This window comes from Perca fluviatilis, chromosome 4 (genome assembly GCF_010015445.1).
Source record: "Perca fluviatilis chromosome 4, GENO_Pfluv_1.0, whole genome shotgun sequence".
Classification (NCBI taxonomy): Eukaryota; Metazoa; Chordata; class Actinopteri; order Perciformes; family Percidae; genus Perca; species Perca fluviatilis.
Window position 1 is genome coordinate 15,056,426 of NC_053115.1, and position 18,443 is coordinate 15,074,868.

General features: G+C 39.5%; 1 protein-coding gene across 4 annotated transcripts in view; it reads left to right on the forward strand.

The window, feature by feature from the left end:
• LOC120556827 (low-density lipoprotein receptor-related protein 1-like) overlaps nt 1-18,443 on the forward strand; it is a 98,686-nt gene that overhangs the window by 36,953 nt on the left and 43,290 nt on the right. For all 4 annotated transcript variants that reach the window (XM_039796560.1, XM_039796562.1, XM_039796561.1 and 1 more), the window contains exons 7-12: nt 9,593-9,755; nt 11,143-11,365; nt 14,854-15,043; nt 15,306-15,449; nt 16,926-17,162; nt 17,785-17,965. In XM_039796560.1, coding sequence (XP_039652494.1) covers nt 9,593-9,755; nt 11,143-11,365; nt 14,854-15,043; nt 15,306-15,449; nt 16,926-17,162; nt 17,785-17,965 — 1,138 coding nt within the window. The remainder of the gene's footprint in view (nt 1-9,592; nt 9,756-11,142; nt 11,366-14,853; nt 15,044-15,305; nt 15,450-16,925; nt 17,163-17,784; nt 17,966-18,443) is intronic.

The window sequence follows — 18,443 nt, forward strand, 5'->3', positions numbered from 1 at the left end:
GTGTGTGTGTGTGTGTGTGTGTGTGTGTGTATATGTGCATTGTAACGTTTCAGGATATTTGATTCCTGGAGGCCACATATAAGGCCAGAGGACAACACTGTACACCACCTGTGGTATTTCACACAGTGAAAAATGCCCTGCTCCACTCTCCAGAAAATGTATTATATATCCATGTAATATACATTTCATGTATATTTGCCCATTAAGTCACACTTTATCTCTTGGAGCAAGAATTTATTTGTATAGTATTTCACTGAGAAAAGTCCATTCCGTGCTTCCATTGTTCATGCAAGTCTGGCACAGAAGCACAGACTTGATAGCTCCGTAGATGAGTGAAGATGAAAATACAGGGAAAAAAAAGTGGCACAGCAGAAATCCATTTCGGCCACAGGTCCTTCAGCAGGTGGACCGTGAAAATATGAAATAAGCTGGCTAGAAGTTTGTTTCGACACACAAGTTTGTTGGACACACGTCCGAACCGTATTTACTAGAAATAGGCCTTTTTATATAAGCTGGTAAATGCAGTAAAAGCACATTAAACCAGACGTTTTTGAATGCAATTGCAATCAGATATCTGCCTATGTGACATGCATCTAACAAATCAGAATATAAGTCATTTTGATTTGCCTTTGGCCTTCCACCACCTATCGGTAGCAAAGCCCAACCTTTGGCTACAGGCCTCGGCTGATCCTCACCTTGAAATATCATGTTTGTCAGGTTTGCATCATTTGCAGAAGGCGATTTGGCTGGGCTTGTTGGTCTGAGTGAATTCAAATGTGTTTTACTTTTAAAGTCAAATGTACAGGTGGAGAAAAAATTTCCAGAAATGTAGCCAAAACTGAACTGAGCATCAATACCTATGTGCTTGTGCACAGCCTGTGAGTCACAGATATATCGTGGCAGCACATTAAAAGCAGCTGTGTTTTTCCATGTCTTACGTTTCGTTTCAAAAAGAGGCTTTTCATCTGTATAATGACACCAAAAGACAGACCTTGGAGATCTAAGGAGCGTGACTGAGTGCAGGCGTGTTTACGTGGGTGCTCCTCAGTGTGCTCCTACCTAACCATAACAACCTGCGGGTCGAAAAACCCCACTCGCGCTTCCCCTCTCTCCGTTAGTCACTTCCTTGCTTTAAGTTCCTAGCTGTGTTGCGCTCTGGTTTTCGGGCAGCTTGTCTTCACTGTGAATCAGAGGGAAAGCAGCCCCAGAAACAACACATGTATTCACACAAAGACAGCAGGAATGCGTCATTGTATCTTTTAGAAAGTTGGTTGACAGATGGTTTAGAACTATCTGCATTGTCATACTTATCCGGAAACATTAATTAAAGGACTTTGCCTTGAATTAAAACAACATTGCATTTCTCACTCACTTAGTCATTGTGTTCATATTCTCTGCCCTGCCCTACTTGGTTCTCTCCACAATCCCTGAACTCCACTTCTGATGTGTACACAACACTATATAATGTGTATAATGCAGACCTTCTATAATTGTATGGAATCATATAGCTCAGCTTTATTCCCCTCCTTTCTCTCTCTGTTTTAGACTTGCATACAAGCATTCTAACCGATCGCATCCACTCAGTATGCAGCCGCTCGTCTCCGTTCACATCCCTTTTCCATGTGACTATAGAATGCATTAACATGACTAAAATGACTCTCAGCGCGGACCATCAGAGAAAATGAAAGGGCCGAATGATGACAGTCGGGCAGCTCTGCCTTCCACATGCTCGCACAGTGCGGTGTAGCTGTCAGTTCAAAATATGTTCATTTCAAACCAGATGATATCAGGCAAGCTCTGAACAATAAAAAAAATTATGCATAAGACATTTTGGTGTCCCTCACAGTAATAAGAGGAAGATCGAGCCTGAGGCACCTCTCTCTCTGTTTTGAGCCTTTCTAACGCCACATCTGTTATTGGCACATTATACAGGACAATCAGGCTCATGCAGGAAAAAAGACATCCTCCTCAAAATTACGGAGACAGTGCCACACTAATATGGAGATTTCCTATTAGGAAAAACATGTATTTGTGCTTAATAATTATGATCACAAGAGCAATGATTATCACTGTTGCTATAACCATGCAGCTTTAAGCAGAACCTCGGCTCACATTGGACTTGATAATTTAAGGACCAGAAGAATTTGCAGGAAATTCCAACAGCTTCAGCTGGGTTCTCCACCGCTGTCCCCCACACACACTGCAGCACTCCTGCACGCACACACACACACACACACACACACACACACACACACACACACACACACACACACACACACACACACACACACACACACACACACACACACACACACACACACACACACACACACACACAGGGACACAGGGAGAACCGGCTGCATTGAGGAGCATGGACAGGATGTTCATGACTGATTATGAGGATTGAGAGCTGTATTGTTGAAATAAGAAAGCATGCACTTTCTGTATCCGAGTGACAAATATTACTGTTTTCCTGTCATTATGTGAATGAGAAAAAGAGAGATGCCATTTGAAGGTATTTTGATTGTTAATGGGACAAACTGACAGAAAAAAAAGTGCTTGTAGTTTCCTCATGTGACAGTTTTGCAGAATAAAACAACCAAAACATGTACTAAAGACAAAAAAAAAAAAAAAAAAATTTAAAAAAAAAAAAAAATTAAAAAAAAAAAAAAAAAAAAAAAAAACCAAATCACTAGATGACATGTGCTGGATGTGAGAAAAAAAAAAAAAAAAAAAAAAAAATTTTAAAAAAAAAAAAAAAAATAAAACAAAAAAAAAAAAAAGAAGGGAAAAAAAAAAAAAAAAAGGGAGAAATTTTCTCTGTTCCAGTCCATAATCTGAAGCGACTGCCAGATAGCAGAGTTGGTCTTTTGGACAGGCTGCTGGCGTGTGAGAGACAGAATAGGAGGAGCAGGTTTATGCTTACAGTTAACATGGAAGGAGCCAGCAGCAACCAATGGCAGGGGTGAACTTACAGGAAATGACGTGTGTGTGGTTGGAGTGACTCATGACCTCAGTATGCCACAGATGAGTTGTCCAGATGTGTCTTCACCCCCCCCCTCCCTCGGATCACTCTCCCTCTGTCTCACTTTTATTACATTCCCTTTGAAACTGAGCTAGATTAACATTCAGTAGTACTCTAGATGCTGATGCTCCATGCTATGCACAGGAGGGCTGATCCCAGAGCTGTCACTAAGCCTTCCTTCCCTGCTTGTACTGTAAGACCTACAGTACCTGCTCCCCCTGCAAAGTGAGCCACAGCGTGCTGCTTAGCACAGACACTGGCCTACAATCTCCTTAAGAGGTCATGTGCAGTTAAAAGGCAAGCCGGTCAGCACATTTTCAATCTTCTCTCCTTTCAACATTCAACACTTTGTTCAGCTTTAAACTCTCTCTCTCTCTCTCTCTCTCTCTCTCTCTCTCTCTCTCTCTTGCTCTCTTTTGCTCTCTCTCGCTCTCTCTCGCTCTCTCTTTCTCTGTGTGTGTGTGTGTGTGTGTGTGTCTCTCTCTCTCTCTCTCTCTCTCTCTCTCTCTCTCTCTCTTTCTCTCTCTCTCATTTCTTTTTTAGTCTACACTTTAGTCCCTCAAATGATCCACTCAGTCTTTCCCCTCCTGCTTCTGGATCTTTTCTTCTTTTTTTTTTTTTGCCATTCTTCCTGTGTGTTTCTGCTGTGACGCCTTCGCCAGATGCTTGAGGGAGTGTTTTGGAGTGCGTGAGGTTGGCGAGGGGAAGTGGGGGGTGGGGGTGTATGAGCAGTTGGTGTTAAAGCTTCAATCACACTTTAAAAGTGACAGTTTGGAGGTATAAGAACCATATCAGCTCCTTTTTAAAAGTAATGCCACTGATATAACTACACTATTGATCCCCCTGTGTGAGCAGCGTAGTACGAGCGGTGTGTGCCTGTGAAGATGTATTCCCCTCACTTGTACTCCCACATACAGTTATTGGAGAAAAACTCTGCCTAGCATTGCTCCATTTAGCAATACACGTTAAGTACATTATCTCGACATCCACTCGGCTGTTGTTTTTCTTAGACCAACAGGGAGCAGAGAGATGAACGAGGAAACGCGTAGAAAACAAGTTGTTTAGAGAAAGTAGGGAACAGATGAAGAAGGCGTCTGGTCCTGTTTTTTCAATTATGCTGTGTTGTTTTTTTATAGCATAGTTTGAGACAGACAGAGCTGCAGTTAATGAATCCAGACTGTTTTCCCACCTCTGGGGAACAGACAAAGGGGAGGGATAGGGGGATGATGCATGGAGGAGGAGGAGGGGAGAGAATGGGAGGAGATTGAAAAGTCTTTTCGCTGGAGCCATTTCTGTTTAGCAAAGGTGGAGGAAAATGGAGAGCTGGGGGTGTCAGAAAGCAGGGGGGGCGGACATTTTTTCAGGTCTTTAAGTAAACCTCTTGAATATTGCACAATCTCCTATCTTCTCCCTCCTTTGTAAACCCATTGCTTAATCAGTGAATCACTGTGTTGTGGGGCAGCTGGAAGTGTTTAAACAGAGAACGCTGTTATAAAAATTAAGAGCACCTTTGGGAATATGGCCCCTGATTCCAATAAACCTCAGAAATGCTGCTGCACAATGGCCAAGTTTCCCTAGTGGAAATCAGATATATCTCTCTCTTTCTTCTCTTCTCTGTCTTCTTTCTTCTCTTCTCACTTTTTCTTCCTTTCCTCTCCATCCATCTGCATTAAAAAAAAATAAAAAATCTGTTTTCCACTTTTTCCACCAAAATATTTGAAAATGTTTAATTTCCTTTCAAATATACAAAAGACAAACGGTACAAGGGCCATAAAAGGCAAATCAAGACAAAAACAAACAAATAAATAAAAAAAAACACACTATGAAGCATACAGATGAAATAGCTTGACAAATGTTCAAATAGTATGTATATGTACTGTATGTATATACAGTTCATTTACTTGGCCATGGTCTTGCATGGAAATTGCATGTTTTTCCCCCATACAGTCTCTCAGATACTAGTCTAGCTTGTCAGGCGTTGCGCTCTCAAAATGATGAAGATGGGTCTTCACAAACTGTCTTAAAGGATTTGAAGTGAGACAGGACATTCTATCCAGAGTATACCAGTCACTGATAGAGTCTGTCATCGCTTTCAACATTAGATTAGATTAGATAATACTTTATTCATCCCACAATGGGGAAATTCACTTGTTACAGCAGCAGTTTTTCCACAATAAAAACCAACCAACCAAACAAACAAACAACAGGCAAACGACAGACAATGTGCAAAAAGTACTGAATGAATGTAAAGTGGCATTATATAAAAAGTACATCACATCTTGGTACAGCTTCCTACCAAACAAATGCAAGAGAAAGCAGGCTAGGATAGCCAGGCAAGCCATTAAGATCATAGGCATTCCACAAAAACAGCCATCTGATGTTTATATACAAGCAGTGGAAAGAAAATCCAACTTCATCATCCAGGATGCCTGCCACCCCCTCCACCAAAGCTTTGAGCTATTACCATCAGGAAGAAGGTTCAGAGTGCCTCTGGCTAAAAAGTCATTATGCAACAAATCCTTCATTCCCAATGCAATAGATATACAAAACTCATGCTACTGACTCATCACACACACTCTGCCTTCAATCAAAAGAACATTTTCTAACATGGCAACATATTAGACAGTTTTTGAATCTTGAATCTTAATCTGGAGGTATCGCAAGAAATCGGTCTTTGATGGCCCATATTTCTCCTGAAGCTGCCCAAATGATGCAAACATAACCTGAATGAATACCCAAAGCTATACAGCTCTAATTCCTTCCATTGATCAAACAACGGATTGAGCCATTGTTGGAATAAACGACAGATGTGGCGATAATTGGCAATGTAAAAGTTAGAGCTCTAAGCTTTAAACTGTTTTGCTACTTGTGTCCAGATCTGAATAGTACGATGAATAATCTGATTGTGATTAAAACATTATTTTTTGGAATGGGAGACATTACGATAGCACCAAGCGAGTAGGGTAGACAGTCTTCTCTCTCCTTATTCAGCCAGCCGTCGAGCACAACCGTCTCATCCAGCCAGTAGGAGTCACAGCGAATGTTCGCCGCCCAATAAAAGCGCATGGAATCTGGTAGGGCAGGCAAACCCACACGCCCTACACTTGCACAGACGACATCTCCTAATCCTATGGGATTTATAGTTCCAGATATATGAAATGAGTTATAGAATCCAGAATCTAGTTTTAATAACGTGTATATGTAAGTTTTGAAAGAGATATAACAATTGAGGGAGACAGATCGTCTTACTTGCGTTTATTCTACCTATCAAGTAATTTGGGGGTGTTAACCTAAATGTGATTTATATAGCCATAAAGTTAGCTTAAAATAGGGAGTTATACTTCTTTGTGATCTCTACCCCAAAATATGTTCTAGCACATCTGGGTCTCTACAACGCACAGGCATCAGTTCACTTTTGCTCCAGTTTTGCTCAGCTCCCGAAAAGAACTTAATAGTTCAATTGTATAGAAGTCTGTGTCCTTGTTATGTTAAAAAAATGTTCCAGTTCTCTCCCTTTGCAATCCAGGCTCTTCAGAAAGACAGAGGGCTCGTCTGAAATTCAAGTCAGATTTATTGGTGCAGAGCTTTCACTATTTTCACACTTTTATTGCACTCCTATGCGAAAGGAATCTGCTTTGTCGTTTCCCCCCACTCAAGCTTTTCATTCCTGGTTGGAGACATCGACCCTCTGGTCTCCTCTAAATCATCACAGTGACCTGCTCACCCTGGTAAACATACCACCATATTAGACCTCCACCCTTAGCACTGAGCACTGCATGACCAAGGACTCCTGCAGCAAGACTTTAGCCCTATATCTGAGTTGTTTGTGTACGTGTGAGTCGGTGCATGGGGATAGTTCTGTGGAGAGCAGAGCTTTTGGCAGCTGTGAAAATACAAGTCCTGTGGTTTGTGAAGCCCCCCTCCCCACTCTTTCTCTCACTCTTTCTCTAGTCATGCATACATATAGTTTTCATTCCTTATGTTAAGATATTATTAATTAAATAGTATTGATATTTATAGATGTGACAGTCAGCTGCTGGAAGAAATATTCAGATGCTTTGTTAAAAGTAGCAAAACCACAATGTAGAAATACTAAATTACAAGTTAAAGTCTTCATATCATCTTCAAAATGGCACTTAAAGCAGCTATAATCAATATTTTTTTTATATTAGCAATGGATTACATGACTACTGATTGTTATCACCGACATTTTTTTCTTGGAGCAATTTAGCATCTTTCAGCTTATTGTGTTTTTTGTTTCAACTACATTGTTTGGTTCAAATAATCATGGGATACATCTTAACTACTAGGCTAACTAGGAATTTTTTAGAGGAAAAGCTTTAAAAACCAACTGTACGCGTGGCTGGGTTGGCTCAGTTGGTAGAGCAGGCGCACATATACATGGAGGTTTATGCCTCGACGCAGAGGTCCAGGGTTCGAGTCAGACCTGTGACGATTTCCTGCGTGTCTTCCCCCTCTCTCTCCCTTTTCTCACACAGTAGTCCTATCCATTAAAGGCAGAAAAGCCCCAAAAAATAATCTTAAATAAAAATAAACTGTACGCTACCTGCACAGCACTAAAAGGCAGACAGACAAAATTAGCGACTTGCTAGCTAGGTGAACATACTGTAGTGCAGCATATAGCAGCTAAATCTGAATATTTGCCTTTTTTGTAAAAAGCAAAAACTGCTAAATTGAGATATTAGACTTACATTTATCAGGAAGGACTGTAACACAATGTGAAATGAATGCTAATGTTACTCAATATCAGAGGGATGTGAAAACTGAGAGCTTGCTAACAACAACTTATCAACTTGAAAGGTGATAATATGTCAGCGTTGTGTTCAAAGTTTATTTCTGCTGCCCCCAAGTGTCCAAAGAAATTCTGTTTTTGCAGGTCCATTGCATTATTTTCAAAAGTACTAACTATTCAGAGAAAATGTCACTGTCAAGTTATCATATTATTGGATAATTAATATTATTATGTATTGTTATTATTATTACTGAAGCATTGTGTTAGCCACATTTTAATGCTGTAGCTTGTATAGGTGGAGCATATATATATATATATATATATATATATATATATATATATATATATATGTATATGTATATGTATATATGTATATATATATATGTATATGTATATACATATATATATGTATATGTTATATATATGTATATGTATATGTATATATATATGTATATGTATATGTATATATATATATACATATATATATGTATATACATTTATATATGTATATATATACATATATGTATATATATACATATATGTGTATATATATACATATATATGTATATATATATATATACATATATGTGTGTATATATATGTGTATGTGTGTGTTGGTATATGTATGTTTTTGTTATATTGGTAGCTTCATATTTTATATAACTGCATGATATTTTATATGCTAATTATATATATATATATATATATATATATATTTTAAATCTCAGTTTGCAAAGTAACTAGTAACTGAATAAATGTGTTGTAAAAGGTACAACATTAACCTCTGAAATATAGTGGTGTACTGTACCAGTATAAAGTTGCATAAAATAGAAAAGTAAAGTATAGTACTTTAGTAAATGTACTTTCCACCACTCACTACAGTAAATAGATCATTATGGACCTTTAACATCCTCACATCTCCTTTCCTTTAGCTTTAACAATAGCTTTCTTTCTCTGATCCTTGGCTCGGAGTTAGTGTGGCTAAGCTGGTGTTTGAGGAGAGGAAGGAAGAGGAGGGAATGAGGGAACCAGGAGAAGGGTATATTAGTGTCTCATGTTATTCTTTTTCACTATTTTTCTCCTCTCTTAGTCCCTCCCTATGTGGTCCTGAACCACATTCGGGACAGTTTGGATAGAGCAGGGGTATTCCAGTTTTTTTCCTGTAAATGTTCCATAAAGTGTGTGTGTATGTGTGTATGTGTGTATGTGTGTATGTGTGTATGTGTGTGTGTGTGTGTGTGTGTGTGTGTCTAGGTGTTTGATTTTCATCGTCCGATGGGGCACTGGTCTTCCCGTGAGCTAAGCCTCAGGAAAATAAACGCAGCAGAAACCGCACGCCCGGTGTCGCTTAGCTACAGCTACGCCAACATCGCACTCCTAGAAGCAACAAAAAGCCTGTCTCATATTCTGTCTGTCTGAGTGACTTTGAATGACAGACACATTACCTCTCCACTTGCTAACTGCAGTTGGCTGCCCTCTCGTTTGTCGGTTAAGAAAAATGCCTTAAGTCCAAACCTTAAAGTCTGGACTGTGTGTGAACGTGTGTGTGAGTGTTGCAGAGAGAAGGAGCGATCTGTTGAAGTTGTTGCTACACAGTATTGCTGACTAATTTTATCACATGACTATGAGTCAAACCTCTTACCCATCTGTTACAAGTATGTACAACAACAACAACAACACACGCTTGAGCGCTTTACCAAAATCAAATAAAAATGAATCAATTCAAGTACTGAAAACAGTGTTTTTGCCTCCCCCTGCACCTCCCGTGTCCCATCTTACCCCTCTCCTTACCCTTCCGCCCTTTCTCTGTCCAGATGTCGAGCAGATGGCCATCGACTGGCTCACCGGAAACTTCTACTTTGTGGATGACGTGGACGACAGAATCTTTGTGTGTGACAAGGATGGGCAGACATGTGTCACTCTCCTGGACCAGGAGCTGTATAATCCTAAAGGCATTGCCCTGGACCCCACCATGGGGTCAGTTTGATCTCTTACTTTCTGTTTTACACACCATGCAAACTCATAATAATCCTATGAGAACAACTGGAGCCCAACTTCTGTCATCTGTTGTTGTTACCCGACTTTAAAACAACGAGTTGAAATGCGGGGGGGGGGGGTGCTAAGTGGAAGTTTGGACATTGGAGTAATTGAATGCAGATGTTCTGCTTGCACTGTGGTTCGTTGACTGCATAGGTTTTGAGTGTAAAAGCATGTTTTTTTTTTCAGCTCAGTTGTTTATGACCAGACTTTCCAACTGAATTCCAGAAAGTGTGTGCATATCTGTGGTGCGTTCTTGTGCGAGTGTCTGAGAGCCTGTGTGTTGGAAAAAATTACGAGCACAAATGTGTGTGTGTGTGTGTGTGTGTGTGTGTGTGTGTGTGTTTTCATCCCACGCAATTTCCTTTTTGGTTGGTTCATTGGTTCCTCCAGTAACAAGGTCAGGTAGATTCACTGTAGCTGTAGTGTCGTTAGAGTGGGAAGAAAAACAACACTAACAACAATATAACAGCAAAAGTCATCCTTTTTGTGCTGTTAAATTAGTGACCACAAGTCTTTCCTAAAATCTCACACTAACTGTATTCACCCTCGAAAAAGTAAAATTCACAAAAAACAACATTATAGTTCTACTTTTTCTTTGTTTTTACTATTTTTATACTCCACTATGACATGATTTTCTGAGATTTAGGTTCAGTTAGAAAGGGAAATTTTAAGATGTTTGATGAAGGGAAATGTGTGAAATGTGTTTTGCAGCATGTTTAACACATTTCTTTTTTTAAATATGTTGCTTGCTATCACATTTGCATGGACATTATTTGTTTTTTGAAGCTTTAAATAAGTCACTATTTTAGTTTTGGCAGCAGTGAAAGACTGAGCTCTGTTCTGCTCTCATACTGTTTGTGTTTGGGTCTGAATTGGGTTTACAGTAGATATGTGTTCCTTCACAATATTGCTAGCCTATAAAACTACAAATATTTAGAAAGAAACTCCAAGTTCTTGAAAATGGTATACTGTAGGAGAACTACTGAATCTAAGTTGAGGACTTCAGACCTCTTGTTTTGTCCAATCAACAGTCCAAAACCTAAAGATAATAAGCAAATATTCAATATTATTCCTTGAAAAAATGACTTAAACAGTGAATCTTGCTTTCTGTCTGCCATTCGGGATGTTTCCTACTTTTCTCATTTTACCTTACTGAAGATAAATCACTACTGACTCCCTGATGATAGCTCAAATAAATGATAGAAATAAGGGCAATAAATCACTTCTAACAAAGTCAGATGAGCTGAAAATAAAACTGTTTTCCAATTGAATTGATCTATTCATCCATCTGTCCTCAATCAAGTCTGATCCTGTGTTTTTTCAGGAAGGTCTTCTTCACAGACTACGGTCAGATTCCGAAGGTGGAGCGCTGCGACATGGATGGCCAGAACCGAACCAAGCTTGTGGACAGTAAGATTGTATTTCCCCACGGCATAACGCTGGATCTGGTCAGCAGGCTGGTGTACTGGGCTGATGCCTACCTCGACTACATTGAGGTGGTGGACTATGAAGGCAAGAACCGGCACACCATCATCCAAGGCCTGCTGGTGAGAACCGCTGCACCACACTCCCATTATCATCAATTAGCAGGAAGATAATCTCTCTTAAATTAGCTGTCCTTAGCTGTATGCTATTCATAATGCTCTAAACACTCTTGTGTGCTTTAGAGTTCCCTATATATCTAAAACACACCTTATGTTTCTCCTGCGCACTCCTGTAAAGTGTTCTTGCCCAGTGAGTTATGAGCAGAGAGGCGCCAGTGGACGTTTGCCTTTTCATTAAAGCAGCTGATTAATAGTTTCTAATGCTGAGGCTGTTGATGTTGCAACGCTGATGAAGCACAGTAGCCCTTAAACCCATTACCATGGCTTTTACTGTGATCTGTGGAGAAGTAATGGCTTTCATTTAACCACAGAGCTTAAGGGCACACACACATACACACACACACACACACACACACACACACACACACACACCAACAACCATCTCTTGCTTCGTGTGTGTGCACCTGTGATAGGGCATTATTGCATGCACATCCATCAAGTAAAGGTTAAAAGTAAGTGTGTTAATGATGGTGTTGAGTTTGGGCTGTTTTATCAAGAGTGTGTGTGCTTATTAAGGCTGGACATGCTCTCTTAAAGCTGCATATGAAACTCTTTTGTGTAAAAATACAGTTTAAAAAAGTTTGAATCATGATGCATTGGGTCGTGTTTAGAGACCTATTGTCCCATGCCTGCTAATTGAGATCCTTTAGCTGTGGATAGTCTGTGAAGTGTGTGAAATCAAGTAGCGCAACTTTTGTTTTTCTTCATGGTTGGCATTGGTCCGGTTTGTCTTGGCTAGATCTATGAGTAAAGGTGACATAGTTCACCATCCTGTTTCCTTACAGTCTGATGCTAATAGGTTCTTATTAACTGTATCACCTCAGCAGAGCATTGCCCTTCAGCCTATGGTAATAACCCCTTTTTATCTTTCTCACTCTCTGTGTCTCTCTATGGCCCAATGGGCTCCATACAGCCCTAGATAGACCTCAGTGGCGTTTCAGGTTTTATGGTGCTGCTGACACTTGGGACACTGAGTCACTGGACGTTTGTCCAGACCTGAGAGTTCTTGACTTGCTTTCCCTCCTGATTGTGTCAGATAAAAGCTAGTTTGTTCTTGATTTTTGTCTAGTGTGAGCAGTGGATGCTTTCCTGGTTCCTCTTAGGCGCTGCTTCTAAACACTTCATCACTTTATATAATACCACTTTGTACCACAGCCATGGAAAATACTGAAGCAATGGTAGCTGGCTGTTAAAATTGTGTATCCGAACACCTCAAAAAGAGAGTAAACAGTTTAACCAGCGATCAATCAGAACACATGGTTCATTCATCTAAAAGTAACAATGGAAACAACACCTCTACTTCATGCTACATTACCAGTTAACACTCACTTGTAAAATAATACTAACCATGGAGCAGAGATGGGAAGTAACGAAGTACAAATACTTCGTTACTGTACTTAAGTAGATTTTTCGGATATTTCTACTTTACTTTACTATTTATTTTTGTGGCGACTTTTTACTTTTACTCCTTACATTTTAACACGAATATCGGTACTTTCTACTCCTTACATTTTAAAAATTGGCTCGTTACTTTAGTTTTGTACAAGAGGTCGTAATGTCGGAGAATAGCGCGGACACGCGCCTCACACCGCGAGCGGAAAAAAAGTGAGAAAAAAGAAAGAGAGACTGCTGTCCGGCAGATAATCAGTTGAGATGGTGTGGTGCGTCCCTTGAGAACTGTAAGTCGTATAACTTATGTTGTCAGTTCATTTAAGCCTGTTGTTGTATTGGTCTATAGTTCCTGCACAGTTAAAGTAGGTTAGCTAGTGATTTAGTTGTTTGTGTTCTTCACCTGTTAGCTAGGTTTCACGTTGCTTGTAAAGCATCAAAGAGAGAAGTTGTCTCTGTCCGTGTTTTACAGACACACCTGGAAAGTTGGCGAAATTGGAAACCAGCATCAGCTTTAAATACGGTCCTAATCTAGTCCTCACTAGCAAGTTTCAAATAATTTCACTGGAGTTACCGTTATTATTTTTACGTGATCAATCCGAATTCAATCTATTTGGATGGGAATATACTGTTGGCTACGTTGCATGTAACACGCACCACTACAAGACGACTCGACAGATTCGGCTGCATTCATTTGCGGCAAATAATTGCAGCTTGGTGGTGGTAACGTTAGCACTAGTAGTATGGACGGCGACATGATTGAAAATGAAGAAAACAGAGATCCCAGAGATTAGGCAGACAAGCAGCAAGACATTACCAATCATCCCTGGCCTTATCTGAGAGAGATGTTTGAGATAGGCTAGGAGGCATCAAGTATGACTCCTGGCCAATGTGCTGTGTAACTCTAAAAGTATGGGGAACTTCTTAATTAATTAATTAATTAATTAATGTTTAGTAATTCATATTGTATCCTTTATTTTCTTTCTATATTTGAGCACACACAAACACATACATGTAGATTCCTTTAAATGTTAAGGGGACGATTAAAAAAGAGAAACTGGATCTGTGAATTCACACAGAATCACAATTGAATTCATATCTTGCTACTCAGTCAGAATCTTATTAAGCTGGAGTCCCAGTCTCTGTCACAATAATCACATATGTGATGTTTGGCAGACATCCATTTAAAATGTAGACAATGGCATATAAAGAGCCTGGTTTTTATGTCCACTGAAGTTTCTCATCTTGCACTCTAGTAACGTGTGTGGTCCAGGTAGCTTTGCATAAAAAGTGGTTGTCATTCGCAAGGCTACTTTTACTTTTATACTTTAAGTACATTTCAAAGCCTGTACTTTGTTACTTTTACTTAAGTAAAGAAGTTAAATCAGTACTTCTACTTTTACCAGAGTATTTTTTAACACAAGTATCTGTACTTCTACTTAAGTACGGGAAGTGAGTACTTTTGCCATCTCTGCCATGGAGAAATAATGACTTAATCAAATCTTTAAAATATGGAGGATAATTTCGAAAACACAGCCTATCTTGTTTTTGTGGTAAGTTGTCATGGTAGCGCAATAATATTCCAGATATAGAAAGTAATGAGCGCACCGAAGTAAAATGCCACTTCACATTGAATCGTGGTCCATTGCTTTCAAATATTAGGGCACATAATCATATATTGTTGCTTGCATAAAGACAAGATACTGTATGAAGGTGAAGATGGAGGGGGCATCGCTTGAGTTTGCACATCCAAAGTGAAAAAATCAATGGCAAATTATTGATTTTGCACCAGACTTTGTTAGTTCACACACGTATTTTTGCCTACACATCCTTCCTCGGATCATGTCAAACTCTTTGCAAGCACTTAAAGTATCTATCTTATGATCATGAAGAGCAGCAGTGACTTTGTGACTGTCAGTAAAAGTTAATTTATGGAAAACTAAGTTCTTAGCCAGACTATATGTATAGTTACATAAGAAGTAAGTTGAGTAAAGCACTCAAAAAATGTGAAACTGGGATACTTTTTATATTCTCTCTTCAAGATCGAGCACCTGTACGGGCTGACTGTGTTTGAAAACTACCTGTATGCCACCAACTCAGACAACGCTAACATGCAGCCTAAAACCAGTGTGATCAGGGTCAACCGCTTCAACAGCACAGACTACCAAGTAGTGACCAGGGTGGACAAGGGAGGAGCGCTGCACGTCTACCACCAGAGACGCCAGCCTCCAGGTAGAACACACACACACACACACACACACACACACACACACTTTCATATGTCATGCACATCTGTATACTGTATTGATGCTTCTGGTTTAGTGACTTTATGTTGAAACTGAATTACTGGAATTGTTGGGTCTTTGTAAATTATAGACTGTGGTCTAGACCTACTTTATCTGTAAAGTGTCTTGAGATAACTCTTGTAATGATTTGATAGTATAAATAAAATTGAATTGAATTAAATTGAATGTTCCACCTTCTTGGTGTCCAGTACGTAGCCATGCATGTGAGGTGGACCAGTTTGGGAAGGCTGGAGGCTGCTCAGACATCTGTCTGCTGGGAAATGGCCACAAGACCCGGACCTGCCGCTGTCGCTCTGGATTTAGCCTGGGCAGCGATGGCAAGTCCTGCAAAAGTGAGTAGGACTATAAGTGTAATTAAACAATGATTAAGGTTCAGCAGCTGCACGTCAACAAATGATCTACGCACAAAGAAACTCCAGTAGGCACTGTGAGATAGCTGTTACCTGTCAAAAGACCCTTTCAAACATCCACTGTACCAGTTTTTTTCTGAACAGGCACTTGTACCTCAGGGGGTACTTCTGCAGTTGGCTGAGGGTATGTGGAAAGATTGTTGACTAACTAGCTGAAGTAATTTGAAAAAAATAAATAAAAGACTTTCATTTAAAAAAAAAAAATATGTTAAAATTGGGCAGGCTGTAACAGCTGAAACTAGTTAACACTTTTATATTTGGGAAGAAAACGTCGGTAAGCAAGGAAAAAGCAAGCAAGCAGAAAGGTCTAAAGAGTTAGCTTAGCTAACTTAGTTAAAAGTACTAAAGAAGTAAAAGGTTGAAACTGACAGCTAACTAAATAAATAATAAAATATAGTTAAAAGCTAAAAGTAATAGATAAGAATAACGATTAGCTAATTATTAATATATTATCTCAAAGTAGCCCAATATAAATTGTTAAAAATAGATAGTGGTTATCTAAAAGTAATGGTTAAACAGTTGTAATAATAATAATAATTGTAATAGTAATGGATGAATGGATGAAATATCCAGCTCTTGCTACTCCAAGATTAGTACAATTTAAAATGTGATTAAACTACCCTCAACATTGAGAGTCCAGTTGTATGAAAACATTATTGTAACAGTATTTTCTTTATCTATAATTCAAAATATTAAATAACATCCAGTTTAAAAATAAATTCAAATGAGCACATTTGGGACATGGCGGGTCGTACACTGCACTGTAGCATACTGTAGATTCAGCACAAATGTGTGCATACTCCCAGCAGAACTGTAAGTATTAAACTCAGGAGCCACAGTGATTCAGCTCTGTAGACCTAAAGGCAAAGTCTTGCCAAGGTTAGATCAGGGCTGCAGTTCTCCCCTGGGCTACAGACTGGGAAAGAGCTATGAACAAAGTAGCTGAGCAACACATAACTAAGTCTGACTCTCTAGCTCTCTGCTGACCGTCCCATAAAGCTGTCAGCCTGATTCAGCTTGTTCAGAGAAGGCTTTTAATATTCTATCAACCAATAATAACATTATATCGATCTGCCTCCTGAGAATAGACTGTCCTTGAAAATGACACCATTAATTTAGGTAAAGGCAACCTCCTCCTCCTCTCCTCTCTCTGCCTCTCAATTGAAAATCACTTAATTTTCGTTTAAGGCTTTTGCCGATCTTGCATGTTATTGACTTGTTTAATCAATTCACATTATGTTGGAAAAAAAAATGAGTCAGCATCTAATTATTTCATTCTTTGTCAACAGGACGTGGGTGAGAGGGTGAAAGAAGTTTAGTGTTAACTGCCTCTGTTTAGATGTGTACATATAAATTCAGGTCCTAGCTTCAGTCCTTTGTCTTCCTGTTTTGCTACAGAACCTGAGCATGAGCTTTTCCTGGTCTATGGTAAAGGTCGCCCAGGGGTGATCAGGGGCATGGACATGAATGCCAAGGTGCCTGATGAGTACATGATCCCCATAGAGAATCTGATGAACCCCAGAGCTCTGGACTTTCACGCTGAGAGCGAGTTCATTTACTTTGCCGACGCCACCAGCTACATCATCGGGCGACAGAAGATTGATGGAACCGAGAGGGATACCATTGTGAAGGAAGGTAGCGTAATGACCGCTCATTTGAGAAAAACAAAAATGATGTTCCGATAAAAGATATAAGGGCTAAAACAAGAGTCCATACAAGTTTAAACTTGTGCATTGTTTTTCAGAAATCTAGTAAAAGTGAAAAAGAAACTACATGAGAAATTTAAGTTTGTGTAGAAAATAGTTTAAAAACTTCTTTAGATTGTGTGAATTCTTTTTTTTACCAGGTGACACCGAGGTTACACATACACACACAAATTAGAAGTATGAATTCTTGCCCAGGTTTTGGCTGTAAAAGCAGGGCCAAAATTGGCCCATAAATGCATGCATGAGTTTTTACACAGGTTTACAAGGGGTGATAAACAATCATAGGCTTTAAAATGATTTTACAAGCTCAGAATTATGTTAACACAAACATATTTAATCGATTAACCTCCGTTTATACAGGTTATCCCATTGAGAACGAGTGAACTGCTTTCCACAAATCCAACATTTAAAAGTCTACATAATAAAAAACAGCAGGCAGTAATCCTGTATAAAATCAAGGTTTAGAGCTAAAAGTATACAGTCCCAAATTAAAATCTCGATTTATACTTTGCGGTCAGTATCTTCTCACCAACAGTATGTGTTTGTCTCAGGAATCCACACCGTAGAGGGCATAGCTGTGGACTGGATGGCTAACAACTTGTACTGGACAGACGACGGGCCTAAGAAAACCATCAGTGTGGCTCGGCTGGAAAAGGCTTCACAGACACGCAAAACCCTCATTGAGGGAAAAATGACTCACCCTCGTGCCATTGTAGTGGATCCTCTGCACGGGTAAGGGAGAAAAAGAGATGGAGAGAGAGTGGTGGAGTTGGATGTTTTTGTTCCAGAGAAAAGGGATAACGAGCATGGAACAAGGTGAAGAGTTACACAGGTGTTGCACAGTTCAGGTACAATAGAGGGTAAGGCAGCAGTTAAAATTATGCTGACTTTAAGGTGACTGTATAATGCATGCATGTCTGTGTGTGCTTATTTGTGTGCGTTTTAGTACCAAGAATGGCGTAGCGTGCAGACGTGTCTTTGTCTCTGTCCTGTGTTTATATTTGTCCTGCACGCTTATACTTGGCCAGGTCGTCGTTGCAAATGAGAACCTGTTCTCAACGGCCTACCTGGTTAAATAAAGGTTAAATAAAAATTTGTGGTCAGGCAACATACGGTGAGAGATAATGATAGGTGGTCATTTCTTCTGGTCCGCTATCTGATGACTCAAGTGAAATAATTACAGCTGCTCTGTCACTCACCTCTCAGCAAA